The sequence below is a fragment of the Henckelia pumila genome, chromosome 1, assembly GCF_033568475.1.
Source record: "Henckelia pumila isolate YLH828 chromosome 1, ASM3356847v2, whole genome shotgun sequence".
Taxonomy (NCBI): Eukaryota; Viridiplantae; Streptophyta; class Magnoliopsida; order Lamiales; family Gesneriaceae; genus Henckelia; species Henckelia pumila.
In genome coordinates, this window is record NC_133120.1 from 106,921,443 (window position 1) to 106,937,008 (window position 15,566).

The 15,566-nt window shown below is 37.1% G+C and overlaps 1 protein-coding gene across 1 annotated transcript; it reads right to left on the reverse strand.

Moving 5' to 3' along the window:
* Positions 1-606: 606 nt before the first annotated feature.
* LOC140871724 (uncharacterized) lies at positions 607-1,581 on the reverse strand. Its single transcript, XM_073274395.1, has 2 exons — positions 1,331-1,581; positions 607-1,114 (listed from the first exon to the last, which is right to left on the reverse strand). Exons 1-2 carry the CDS (start codon positions 1,579-1,581, stop codon positions 607-609), a joined length of 759 nt encoding a protein of 252 aa, XP_073130496.1.
* Positions 1,582-15,566: the final 13,985 nt, after the last annotated feature.

A 15,566-nucleotide genomic window follows, 5' to 3' on the forward strand; every position in this document is an offset into this window, starting at 1 on the left:
ATTGTAAGATGAATGAGAAATAGAAGATTTCATGTGTATTTATAGAAAAACATGCAACGGCTAGTTTAATTAAAATATTGTAATAAAATAAAAATTAAAAATTTCAATGGTAAAAACAAAATAAAGCAACGGTCTACAAATTAAAACAAAAAAAAGGCAAAACAAACAAATATATATATATATATATATATATATATATATATATATGTATATATGTATGTATATATGTATATACATATTAACGGTAATAATATATATTATTAAATAATAAAATAATGGATATATATATATATATATATATGTATATATATATATATATATAAAAGAAAGTAACGGATAGATATGAATTGAAACATAAAAAGACAAAAAAAAGAAGAAAGAAAACGATAGAAGAAAAAAAGTGTGTGTATATATGATATATACAATATATAATACATAACGGTAAATGATTTAATTTCATTAATGAACTTGTGTATTTTTTTTTATCATTAACGGATACATAAATTTCAACATTAATTAATAATTAAAATTTTAATTACATAATGCTTCAGTAGATGATAAGAAATACATAAATTACAAACGGTATTAAAAAGAATTAAAATACATCTACTCTATTCCATGCTTCCTTTTAAGCTTTGCGCATATTTTAAGATGTATGTTAAGTTGTTCCGGTGTTATGTCACTGGTATCTTTCATAAGGATTTCATAATCCTTATGAAGGGCCTCAGCCTCTCGGGTCGCTACCTCATTTTTTTGTAGTTCTATTTTCTCCATGTGAAGTTCTTCCAGCTTTTGCCACCTAAGGTCCATTTTCTTTTCCCATTTTTCGACATTTACAGCTTTCATTTTGCCCTTCCTCTTTGCAGCTTTCTGCCCCATTGGACGAATACGAACTTCACAATCATCTACGTCAATGCTCGTATCTGGATTGGATGAGGTTGTATGTCCCTCCGACTCAGAGGTTCGAGCCTTCTTATTAGCATGATGATGTCGTGGAGCATATTTTTCACACTCTTTAAGAATTCTCCATACATGTTCATGCTTAAAAGGCTTAGTGTTATTATTTGTCTTCCAAATTTCATGAGCTTTCACAAGTATATCCTCATTGCTCCATCTACTCGGACGATGATTGTATAAATTATTGTATACACCAGAAAACTCATTTACCACAGGATGAAATAAATAAAAATGTGATTTTACTTTCTTCCAGTCTCTCTCCTTAGATCCGGTAGCGCGATGTTTGTTGTAGTAGTTTGTAATTCATTTCCAAAATGCTTGATCCTTTTGGTCATTACCGATAATAGGATCGGTGCTAATAGTGACCCATGACCTTGCAAGGAGCTTCTCTTCATCAACTGACCAAGGTGCTCGTTTTCCATCCATCTCATTATCTTTATCGAGAACAATGTTGTCGAGTCCTACTTGTGTTGAAAAAGTAGGAAATTGAGAACTTGGAATCGGGGATGGTGTTGCGGATTCTTTGTATGAATCTGTAGTCCTTGATTTATTCGAAGGTATGACCGGTGGTTGTTGTGGAGAAAATGAATAAGGGGGTGCTGCCATTGCAAATTGACTACCCATAGCTTGCCAATATTCAGGTGGACACGCATAAAATGGAGCTTGAGGACGAACATTGCTCGGAAAAGTAAGCAAGCTTTGAGAGCCTTGAAAATTAAGCGGATATTGTGAAAGGTTTGGAAAATTGTGAGGGTATTGTGTGGGAGCAATAAATTGACTATTAGGACGACTCTGAGAATTTTCTGCGGTATTTTTTTCGATATTTTCGAAATGCAAATAATTTCTAAAAGACCCGAAAAAATTTTCATCCATTTCAAATAAATTGATGGAGTGAATCAAGTGATTTTGTGTGTGAAAGAATTGTAGCATCAAATAATGAAAATGTGCAGTGTATTTATAGAAAACTTTGAACGGCTTTTTTTAATTAAAAATATATATTTTCATATTTTTTTAATAACTTTACATAATACAAACAAAATGCAATAATGTGTCTACATAACGGATATATATAATATTAAATTAAATAATAAAAAATATTAATATATATAATATATAATAATAAAAAATACTAAAAAAATTAAAGTATCGGATGCAATAATTTGAAAAAAAAAGACGAAAAAGAAGAAAAAAGAAACTGTGGAGGAAGAAAAATGTGTATGTATATGTAATATATACAATATATAATAACGATTATATTTATACATATATTTAAATAATAAAAAAAATTTAAAAAAAATAGAAGCAAAGGGCGCTCTTGCTGTCAAGAGCGCCCTTTTTTTGACAAGGGAAAGAGCTTCTCCCATAGTGGGAGAAGCTCGAAAATTGTCTTTAAATCCCCATTACCAAACTTTAATTTTTGTTTAGTTTTTATTTCAGATAAAGTTTGTTACAGTCCCCCGACACACACAAAATATATGTTTTAACTCCCTATTACATTATTTTATTTATTTTTATTGTTTTTTGTGTCTCATGTGGTTATTATATTAATTTTTCTAGTTTTTAGTGCCTTCAATTATTTTTTATATTATTTTACTTTATTCATTTATTCATGTTTGTAAATATAGCTATTATAATTTTTTTTGTTCTTTTTTCATCTTCACTTATTTTTATATTCTAAATAGGAAATTACCGAGGCATTAATTTTAATGCAGGTTGTAGTTTTTTTTTTTTTTTTGCTCTATTTTTTTATTATTCACTTTTTCTTTTTATAGTTGATTAATTTTTTTAAAAAAAAACTATAGCAACCAAATATACCATGGAAATGGTGGAATTGCATGGACCGAAATTACGAAGGATATGTGAAAGGTGTCAAGTCTTGTATATATATCGGGTTTGGTTTGATAATGCATGGCAGTTAAGGATCGCAAGATATATATTAACATAAATTGATTGCAAATTAAGATCGAATGGTTAATACTTTGGAATAATTTTGACTTACTAAGTCCAACACATGAACAATAACAGTACACATGCGGCTTAATTGATTGTAAATTTTTATATTTCATGGGATAAAATTTTGGACCACTAAGATCGATCTTGTCAAGTGAAAACAAATTAGGTTCGAATTCTCCCGGCTTCAGAATAATTCAAAATTAATTTGAAACAATCTCGAACATTTTTGGAACAAACAAATAGGTAATTGGGTATGAGAAACTCATTGTTTGCACATAAACGAAGAGGTTATGATTTCGAGCATAACACATATTATGATGCTTATGATGAGTTTCATGGTTGTATGATTTGTGGTCAATTAAATTAGTAGTGATATAATGTCATGTGTACTACTTCGGCAAATGTAGAAGATGAATACATTGTTCATTATTCAATGATATCACATGTGATGATATCATTCATTGCTCAATGTCTACAATCGTGTAATTAGATGTATTTCTAAGTTTTAATAGTTGTTGAACTTGAATGTGATATTTAGACTAGTGCTGTCGAAAAATACCGAAATGCCGTCATACCGCCTTTACCGTTCCAAAAAAAATCGTATATACCGAAAATTTCGGTATCGATATCGGTTTAAGATTTTCAAATTTTTGATATTTCGATATACCGAAAAAAAATCGGTATACACGATATCGGTATGATATCGCGTATAGCGATATTTTTTAAAAAAAAACAGTTTAAAAAAATCGGTATACACTGTATCATATCGATACCGTAACGAATACCAAAATTCGATATTGTATCGGTATGAATTTATGCATATCGAAATTTCGGTATACCAAAATTTTCGGTACATTATCGGTATCGGAAATTTTGGTACCGAAATTTTCGGTACGGTATGCGGTATACCGTACCAAACCACCCCTAATTTAGACATCGAATAGCCAAATTTGTAAAACTAAGCTTGTATTTGAACTTAACTATTAAAAGAGAATGCGTGATCATGGGATCTAGCACAACACATGAGCAAAAAGAGTACAAATACAGGTTAATTGCACATATAATGTTCTATTTCTCGGGATAAAATTTGGGTCACTAAGATCGACCTTGCCAAGTGAGAGTAAATTAGATTCGAATTGTCTCCGATTTAGAATAATTTTAAATATATTTGGAACAATCTCGGATATTTGTGGTATAAGCGGATAGGAAATTAAGAATGAGAGACTCGTTCTTTGCACACGCACGAAGATGTTATGATTTGGAGCATAACACACATGATGATGTTTATGATTCATTTTCATTGTCGTGGTGTTGGTCATTTAATGTTATGTACACTATTTTGATAAATGTAGAAGAGGAATACATTACTCATTATTCAATGATATGTATCACATGTGGTGATATCATTCATTATCCGATTTCTACAATTGTGTAGTTAGATGTACTTTTAAAATTCAATATTTGAATATGAAATTTAGAATCAATAACCAAAATTGTAAAACGATGCTTGTATCTGAACTCCACTATTAAAAGAGCATGCATGATCATGGGGTATAGCACAATACATGAGCAAAAAAAGTACATTTTGAACCTAATTTACTTTCCCTTGGCAAGTGATCTTAGTGACCTAAAATTTTATCTCATAAAATAAAACATTATATACGCAATTAAGCCGTATTTGTACTTTTCTTGCTCATGTGTTGTGTCAGACCCCATGATCATACATGTTATTTTAATAGTGGAATTCAAATACAAGCATCGTCTTACAGATTTGGTGAATCGATTGTAAATATCGTATTCAAATGTTGAATTTTAAAAGTACACCTAATTACACAATTGTATAAATTGGACAATAATTGATATCACCACATGTGATATCATTGAATAATGAGTAATGTATTTCTCTTCTATATTTATCAAAGCAGTGTACATGATATTAAATAATCAACACTAATAGAATTGGACGACTATTCATACGACAATGAAAACTCATCATAAGCATCATAATGTGTGTTATGCATGAAATCATAAAAATCTTTGTGTGTGTGTGTGTACAAAGAATGAATCTCTAATTCCTAATTTTATTTTTTGGTGCCACATATATCTGATATTGTTCCAAATATATTTGAAATTATTCAAATCGATGACAATTTGAACCTTTACTTTCACTTGGCAAGCGATCTTAGTGTTCCAAAATTTTATCCCGAAAAATAGAATATCATATACGCAATTAAGTCGTATTAGTACTCTTCTTGCTCATGTGTTGTATCAGACCCCATGATCATACATGTTCTTTTAATAGTGGAGTTCAAATACAAGCATCGTTTTACAAAATTTGTTAATCAATTCTGAATATCATATTCAAATATTGAATTTTAAAGTATATCTAATTACGCAATTGTAGAAATTGAACAAGAATGATATCACCACATGTGATCTCATTGAATAATGAGTAATATATTCCTTTTCTACATTTGTCAAATTAATGTACATATATGACATTAGATAACCAACATTAATGGAATTGGACGAATATTCACACGACAATGAAAACGAATCATAAACATCATAATGTGTGCTATGCACCAAATCATAACATCTTCGTGCGTGTGCAAAGAACGAGTCTCTCAATCCTAATTTCCTATCCGTTTATGCCACAAATATCCGAGAATGTTCCAAATATATTTGGAATTATTCTAAACCGGGGATAATTCGAACCTAATTTACTCTCACTTGGCAAGATCGATTTTAGTGATCCAAAATTTTATCACGAGAAGTAGAACATTATATGCGCAATTAACCTGCATTTGTACTCTTTTTGCACATGTTTTGTGCTAGACCCATGATCACACACGCTCTTTTGATAGTGAAGTTCAAATAAAAGCTTCGTCTTACAAATTTGGCTAATCGATGTCTAAATATCACATTCAACAACTGTTGAAACTTAGAAATACATCTAATTACACAATTGTAGACATTGAGCAATGAATGATATCACCACATGTGATCATATTGAATAATGAACAATGTATTCATCTTCTACATTTGCCAAAGTAGTACACTCAATTAGACCAGTACTAATTTAATTCGGCGACAATTCATACGACCATGAAAATTCATCATAAGCATCATAATGTGTGTTATGTACGAAATCATTACTTTTTCGTGCATGTGCAAACAATGAGTTTTTCATACTCAATTACCTATTTTTTTGTTCCAAAAATGTTCGAGATTGTTTAAAATTAATTTGGAATTATTCTGAATCCGGGAGAATTCGAACCTAATTTGTTTTCACTTGACAAGATGGATCTTAGTGGTCCAAAATTTTATCCCATGAAGTATAAAAATTTACAATCAACTAAGCCGCATGTGTACTGTTATTGTTCATGTGTTGGACTCAGTAAGTCAAAATTATTCCAAAGTATTAATGTAGCACCCAGTATTTTTAGTACGTAAATTCGCATGCATAATTAGGGATTTTATTTATTTAGAATTTTAGATTATGGGTTAAATAATTATGTAAAATTATTCGTGCATGTTTTAAGTTATTTTTAAGCATTTAACCCATAATTAGAGATTTTTCATGATTTATGGAAATTTAGTTATTTTATCGCGTAGACGGGACCGTGGACGGAAGAGATGACAAATTTCTACCCAAATTATTTTTATGAGTCTTTTTAGAGCCCAAAAATATTATTTTGAGTTTTATTTCCTCAAAATTTTCAGTATTTGATTTTATATAATTTTAGGAGTCCTTTTTATCCAAATTTAGCCCAAAATATTGACTTTTAATTACCTTTAAAATTCCTTAAAATTTATATTTCGGGATTTTAAATTAGTTATCAGATTTTTACTTAATATCTAGAGTTTTTAAGTTATATATTTTATATTTAAAACCCTTATTAATATTTTAATTATCAAAAACTTGTTTTAATTAAATTATACCCTAAATGTACCCAAACCCACGTCTCCAAGCCTTCAGCCGCCACCCCCTCCCTTGTTCTTCATCTCCTTCATCGTGCCAGCCCAGAAAACTCCATAGGAGATCGAGTTTAAGCTTCCAAGGTGGTTGATCATCGTCCCGTCGTCCCGGAATCGCCATCTACGCCTACTTCTCTTCAATCTTCGGTGCTAGGCATGTTTATTTTCGTTTTTATTGTTCCACATCAGTGTTTATGCGTGTGTGTGTGTAAGAATCAGTTTTATTCAAGAATTTTCAGAAAAATCGAGATTTGGTTGGATGTATGCGCCTTGTTCATGTATTTGTTGAATCATGCTCACGTTTAATTGCCATGGGTGCGTCCAGCTGCTGGCCAAGGGTTCCTAGACTATGTGAGGGTGGTCTGGACTCGAGTGGCTTGAGTGGTTCGAGCCAAACGAGCCCAGGTAAGGGCTGGTGCAAGATCGAGTCTCATTGGTGCGCAGTTTAGGGTTTAGTGGAAGGGGCGATCGGCATGAGGGCTGGGGCTGCATGGGGCTGGGGTCGAGGTCAGGTTAGGACCGCCCAGACGTGGGCTACGTCTGGGCGGCGGAGCTTCGGCTAGGGGCGGCCGGAGCAGGCCGGCAGCAGCCATGCAGCCATGGAGTGGCTGCTGCTCGCGGCCGAGAGCTATACAAAATGGGGGATCGGGTTTTAGGGTTTAGGGTGGATCCGGGTCGGGTTGTTGGGTCCGGGTCAGGTCTGGAAATTCATGGGTTATGTTAGTTGGGTCCGGGTCTGGGATAAGTGATTCGGGCTTGGGTATTTTTATTTTTAAGTTTTAAGTTTAATTAAGTGTTAAATGGGCCTAATTAAATCCAAAAAAATTTAATTGGATTTCATTTAATTATTTGAGTTGAATTTAATTGTTATTGGGCTTAATTAAATTAAATTAAGTTAGCCCGATAATTTTTATGGGCTTGGAAGCCCATGGAAGTTATTGGGCCAGTCTTTGGGCTTTTGGGCCCATTGGGCCAGATTAAGTTGTTATTGGGCCAAATATGTGCTACTGGGCTTTAATTGATTTATTGGGCTTAGAAATGTGTTAATGAGCTTAAGTATGTTAATGGACCAATCTCAGTGTTAATGGGGCAGAATTTAAGAAAATGGGCTTGAGTGTGAGGGCCAGCAATTCAGTACAAACCATGAGAAATTGCATGTGTCCTAATTATATATTTAATTATTTTATGCATGAAAGTTATTTTAGTATTTATATGTTAGTATAAAAATTAAATTAAATATATATGAAGGACACACATTTTTATTTAAGTACATGCATTCATGAAATAATTTTTATGGCATGATTTAATGTTTAAGGTTGAGCAAGAAAATAATTTTATGTTGGAAGTTGAAGTAGTGTGACAATTTAAGGAGGGGCAAGCCCCCACATGTTAAGGGCAGTTTACTATCAATTTAAGGGTAGTTTACTACCAGCAAGAGGTGATTCGTCACCGCCGCGTACGTTGGTTTTAAGAGACTGATCAGTCGAACCATTTAAGTTTAAGGTTATACTATGGATATGACCATGCGATGTTAGAAAAATGTTATGCTCAACAATGTTTATGTATGTATTATATGATTATATTTAAGATCAAGTTTAAGCAAGATTTTAAGTTATGATTCACGATTTTTTTAAGCATGCTCATTCATGTATATGTTATGTATTAGTACTTCAGTGTTTTAAATTTTTTTTAATCCTTGTTATGTTAGCATGTTGGGCCTCTAGACTCACTACACTTAAATGGTACAGGTGAGTACGTAGAGGAAGATATAGTACCTACCGGCGGCGAGGACGTATGAGCGGACAGGCAGTGATCCCCCGCAGCCGTCGTTTGAGTTATTATGAATATTTTTTTAAGAATTTTAAACTCTGTTATTTATTTATTTCTTTTAAGTCTTTTCAGTGGCAAATTTTAACACTATTTTTATTAAGTAATTTATTGCATGCAAACTTTTAAGTTAATTGTTTTGACAGTATTTTATTTAAGTTTGACTCAGATATTTAAGTATAAAATGTTGCATTTTATTTAAATTATTTTTAAATCTGTTTATTGTTGTGCATATATTTATGGGCATGTATGTACATTTATTTCACTTAGGATAAAAAAAAAAATAAAAAATTCCGCATATGTTATTTTAGAAAAATTTGGTCGTTTCAATTGGTATCAGAGACGCGTTCTTGGTGGGGTCATCACTGCTATGCGAGCTCAGAAATCCACGCTATCGGTCTGTAAGTTTTAATTACTTTTAGCATGATTTAGTAGTAGCATGTTTAAGACCTAAGTATTTATGTTAGCAGAAATTTTTTTTTTTTAAGTACTTAGTTATGCATGGCGATTTACGTAAAGAAATATGTGGTGGTGCAGAATGCCTCCGAGACCAGTTAACAGGCGTGAGGGATCCCCACCACCGCAGAACCCTCTTTCAGCATTGGAGCAAGCCAATGCAAATATGATGGCTGGGATTACTGCTCTGTTGGAGCAGCAGGCGGCGCGTCCGAGACTTTCCCATGATGAGGACGTGGCTGAGAGGTTCCAGAAGAAGGGACCGAAGGAGTTCACAGGTGTCACAGATCCACTCGTTGCTGAGGGGTGGATCCGTTCTTTGGAGAGCATCTTTGCTTATATGGGATTGACTGATGCGGACAAGGTGAGGTGTGCAGTGTACATGTTGAAGGGTGATGCAGACTTATGGTGGGAGAGTGCATCACGAGGAGTGAATCTGACTACTATGCTTTGGGCAATCTTCCGGAGGATGTTTTACTCCAAGTATTTCACTGAGGACGTGCGCAGCCGCATGATCCAAGAGTTCATGAGTCTCCAACAGGGGGACAAGACCGTTGTGGAGTACATCCGATAGTTCGAGAGGGGCTGTCACCTGGTGGCATTGATTGCTGAAAGTGCACCTAAGAAGATGAGACAGTTTATTGAGGGGCTCAGGGCAGAAATCAAGCATGACGTTCGCATGGCGGACGTCCCTACTTATGAGGCTGCAGTCAGTAGAGCCTTGCGTTCTGAGGAGGGTAGGAGAGAGATCCAGAGGGAGCAGCAGAGTAAGAGGCAGTTTCAGTCTGGGTATCAGCGACCATCTTCGCAGCCTCCTGCGAAGAAGCAGTTTACTGGGCCGTCTAAGGGCCCGAACCAGCAGAAGCCACAGCAGCAGAGACAACAGCCTAGGGGCGGGGCCCCTAATACTGGAGGATATCCTACTTGCCCAAAGTGCCAGAAGATGCATTCGGGACCATGTCTTCTAGGAGCAGGCGTCTGTTTTCATTGTAAAGAGCCAGGGCACTAGATGGCCAATTGCCCGAGGAAGAAGAACACTACAGGGAGAGTGTTCGTGATGCAGGCTGAGGAGGCAGACCCAGATACCTCCTTGATCACCGGTATATCTTACCCTTAGCATTTTATGATTTCTTCTTTTGGGTAATATTTTTTCGATTTTTGTTGTGGAATAATTTGTTATTTGGGTTACCTATCTGCATGTTAGAATAAGAAGCATGTTTTACTTGTGATTAGATTAAGGGTTATTAGTGACTCATCTTTGGGGGAAAGTTTAGTAGTGGTATGAAATTGTTGGGATGCTTCTGTGTGCAGGGAGAATTCTAGTTGGAGGCAACTCCACGTTTGCGTTGCTAGATTCAGGGGCTACGCATTCGTTTATCTCCCTGGAGTTTATCAGACGGATAGGCATTACCCCTGAGATTGCCGACAATGGCTATGATGTCACTATGCCGTCAGGACAGATTATTACTACCTCTAGTGTCATCCGAGAGCTAGAGTTGGAGCTGCAGGGGCACTCCATTCGTGCAGATGTTGTGGTTTTGCCATTAAGCGGATTTGATTTGATATTGGGTAAAGACTGGTTGACAGTCAATGAAGCTTCGATTGATTTTCGTCGGAGAACAGCGTCAGTGAAACCGTCGGAAGGCGACCCGTTTACTTTTCATGCATCTAAGAGCAGTGATATTCCTCAGGTGATATCTTATATTCAGGCAAGGAAGCTGTTGAGACAAGGTTGCCGAGGTTTTCTAGCGAGTATTGTCACGGCCTCAGAACCATCTAGCAGATCATTATCAGATATAGAAGTGGTTCGTGATTTTCCGGACGTCTTTCCGGAGGATGTTGCAGGAATTCCACCAATGAGAGATGTGGAGTTCAGTATCGACTTAATGCCAGACACCGTGCCTATCTCAAAGGCACCGTACCTGCGATCTGGATATCATCAGCTGCGAGTTAGAGATGCAGATGTGTCCAAAACTGCTTTTCGGACACGTTATGGGCATTACGAGTTCTTAGTAATGCCATTTGGGCTGACCAATGCTCCAGCGGTTTTCATGGATCTCATGAACCGGGTATTTCAGCCGTATCTTGATCAGTTCATCATAGTCTTCATTGATGATATCTTGATCTACTCTAGGAGCATTGAGGAGCATAGGCAGCATCTACAGACAGCCTTGCAAACTTTGAGGGAGCAGCGTTTGTATGCCAAGTTCAGCAAGTGCGAGTTTTGGCTTGAGCAAGTGGCATTTCTTGGCCACATTATTTCGAGAGATGGGATTGCAGTGGATCAGTCGAAGGTTGAGACAGTGCAGAAATGGGGTATTCCGAGGAATGCTTCGGAGATTCGCAGTTTCTTGGGTTTGGCAGGATATTATAGGAAGTTCATCAAGGGTTTTTCCTCTATTGCAGTACCCTTGACTTCCTTAACCAAGAAGAATGCGAAGTTTATTTGGAGTTCAGACTGTCAGAGGAACTTCGATCAGCTGAAGGAAGCACTCACTACCGCACCGGTTTTAGCAATGACAGTACCACACGAGGAGTTAGTGGTATACACCAACGCGTCTAAGCTAGGGTTAGGCGCAGTACTTATGCAGTGTGGTAAGGTTATTGCTTCTGCGTCGAGGCAGTTGAAGATTCATGAGCAGAACTACCCGACACATGACTTGGAGTTAGCAGCAGTGGTCTTCGCTTTGAAAATCTAGAGACACTATCTGTATGGCGAGAAGTGCAAGATTTTCACTGATCATAAGAGTCTCAAGTACTTCTTCACTCAGAAGGAGTTGAACATGAGGCAACGGAGATGGTTGGAGTTGGTGAAGGATTACGACTGTGACATTAGCTACCATCCAGGTAAAGCTAATGTAGTGGCCGATGCTTTGAGTCGGAAGTCATCAATAGCATCGTGTTTGACAGTGCAGTTACCACTGCAGAGCGAGATTCAGAGGTTTGATTTGGAGTTTTACTCGAGTGGTCATGCACCGAGCTTGTCAGTGTTGACGGTGCAGCCGATTCTACGAGGTCGGATCAGAGATGGATAGCCTACTTATGAGGAGTTACAGCGTTGGAGGCAGAGAGATGAGGCCAAGGGTGGTCTTCTTTATACAGTTGTGGATGAAATTGTTCAGTACCGTGGTAGGATGTGGGTACCGAACGTCGATCAGTTGAGAGCTGAGATTTTAGCAGAGTCTCACACATCTCCGTACTCCATTCACCCCGAAAGTACGAAGATGTACCGAGATTTACAGCTATTGTATTGGTGGCCCGGGATGAAGAGAGACATCGAGAGAGTTGTGTCAGAGTGCTTGACTTGTCAGCAGGTCAAGGCAGAGCATCAGCGTCCAGCAGGACTTCTTAGACCTCTTCTTATTCCGGAATGGAAATGGGAGAACATTACGATGGACTTTGTAGTTGGTTTACTGAGGAGTGCCAGAGGTTGCACAGCTATTTGGGTGATTGTGGATAGACTCACCAAGTCAGCTCATTTCTTGCCGGTGAGGACTACTTACTCATTGACGCAGTATGCAGAGCTTTACATCAAGGAGATTGTTAGACTGCATGGCATACCAGTGACGATAGTATCGGACAGAGATCCGAGATTTACGTCTGCATTCTGAAAGAGTTTGCACACAGCTTTGGGGACTCGGCTATTATTCAGTACAGCGTTCCATCCCCAGACAGATGGTCAGTCGGAGAGGGTGATCCAGATTCTTGAGGATCTACTGAGAGCTTGTGTCATTGATTTTCAGGGCTCTTGAGAGACTAGACTACCATTAGTGGAGTTTACCTATAACAACAGATTTCAGTCGTCTATAGGTATGGCTCCTTATGCAGCTCTCTACGGGAGGAGATGTAGATCGCCAGTGCATTGGGATGAGGTTGGCGAGAGGATTTTACTTGGTCCCGAGATTGTACAGCAGACTGCCGATATTGTGACACAGATACGGGATCATATGAGGACAGCTTAGAGTCGGCAGAAGAGTTATGCTGATACCCGACGACGAGACCTTGAGTTTGCAGTGGGTGATCATGTGTTTCTGAAAGTATCACCTATGAAAGGGGTGATGAGATTCAGACGCAGAGGCAAGTTGAATCCTAGATATATAGGGTCATTAGAGATCTTGGAAAGAGTGGGCACGTTGGCCTACCGTATAGCTCTACCACCAGGGCTAGCGGCAGTGCACAATGTATTCCATGTATCCATGCTTCGAAGATACATCTCGAACCCGTCACATGTGTTGGAGTTTGAGCCTCTTCAGTTGACACCGGAGTTAGCATTTGAGGAGAGGCTTATACGAATCTTGGCTAGGGAGGAGCGCAGATTGAGGACGCGGGTCATACCGATGGTCAGAGTCCAGTGACTGAATCACTCAGAGGAGGAAGCTACTTGGGAGACCGAGGCAGACATGAGGACTCGCTACCCGGAGTTGTTTGGGTAAGTACCTTAATTTCGAGGACGAAATTCAAATTAAGGGGGGGAGAATTGTAGCACCCAGTATTTTTATTACGTAAATTCGCATGCATAATTAGGGATTTTATTTATTTAGAATTTTAGATTATGGGTTAAATAATTATGTGAAATTATTCGTGCATGTTTTAAGTTATTTTTAAGCATTTAACCCATAATTAGAGATTTTTCATGATTTATGGAAATTTAGTTATTTTATCGCGTAGACGGGACCGTGGACGGACGAGATGAAAACTTTCTACCCAAATTATTTTTATGAGTCTTTTTAGAGCCCAAAAATATTATTTTGAGTTTTATTTCCTCAAAATTTTCAGTATTTGATTTTATATAATTTTAGGAGTCCTTTTTATCCAAATTTAGCCCAAAATATTGACTTTTAATTACCTTTAAAATTCCCTAAAATTTATATTTCGGGATTTTAAATTAGTTATCAGATTTTTACTTATTATCTAGAGTTTTTAAGTTATATATTTTATATTTAAAACCCTTATTAATATTTTAATTATCCAAAACTTGTTTTAATTAAATTATACCCTAAATGTACCCAAACCCACGTCTCCAAGCCTTCAGCCGCCACCCCCTCCCTTTTTCTTCATCTCCTTCATCGTGCCAGCCCAGAAAACTCCATAGGAGATCGAGTTTAAGCTTCCAAGGTGGTTGATCATCGTTCCGTCGTCCCGGAATCGTCATCTACGCCTACTTCTCTTCAATCTTCGGTGCTAGGCATGTTTCTTTTCGTTTTTATTGTGCCACATCAGTGTTTATGCGTGTGTGTGTGTAAGAATAAGTTTTATTCAAGAATTTTCAGAAAAATCGAGATTTGGTTGGATGTATGCGCCTTGTTCATGTATTTGTTGAATCATGCTCACGTTTAATTGCCATGGGTGCGTCCAGCTGCTGGCCAAGGGTTCCTAGACTGTGTGAGGGTAGTCTGGACTCGAGTGGCTCGAGTGGTTCGAGCCAAACGAGCCCAGGTAAGGGCTGGTGCAAGATCAAGTCTCATTGGTGCGCAGTTTAGGGTTTAGAGGAAGGGGCGATCGGCATGAGGGCTGGGGCTGCATGGGGCTGGGTCGTGGTCAGGTTAGGACCGCCCAGATGTGGGCTACGTCTGGGCGGCGGAGCTCCGGCCAGGGGCGGCCGGAGCAGGCCGGCAGCAGCCATGGAGTGGCTGCTGCTCGCGACCGAGAGCTATACAAGAGGGGGGATCGGGTTCTAGGGTTTAGGGTGGATCCGGGTCGGATTGTTGGGTCCGGGTCGGGTCTGGAAAGTCATGGGTTATGTTAGTTGGGTCCGGGTCCGGGTTAAGTGAGTCGGGCTCGGGTATTTTTATTTTTAAGTTTAAAGTTTAATTAAGTGTTAAATGGGCCTAATTAAATCCAAAAAAATTTAATTGGGTTTCATTTAATTATTTGAGTTGAATTTAATTGTTATTGAGCTTAATTAAATTAAATTAAGTTAGCCCGATAGTTTTTATGGGCTTGGGAGCCCATGAAAGTTATTGGGCCAGTCTTTGGGCTTTTGGGCCCATTGGGCCAGATTAAGTTGTTATTGGGCCAAGTATGTGTTACTGAGCTTTAATTGATTTATTGGGCTTAGAAATGTGTTAATGGGCTTAAGTATGTTAATGGGCCAGTTTCAGTGTTAATGGGGCAGAATTTAAGAAAATGGACTTGAGTGTGAGGGCCAGCAGTTCAGTACAAACCATGAAAAATTGCATATGTTCTAATTATATATTTAATTATTTTATGCATGAAAGTTATTTTAGTATTTATATGTTAGTATAAAAATTAAATTAAATATATATGAAGGACACACATTTTTTATTTAAGTACATGCATTCATGAAATAATTTTTATGGCATGATTTAATGTTTAAGGTTGAGCAAAAAAATAATTTTATGTTGGAAGTTGAATTAGTATGACAATTTAAG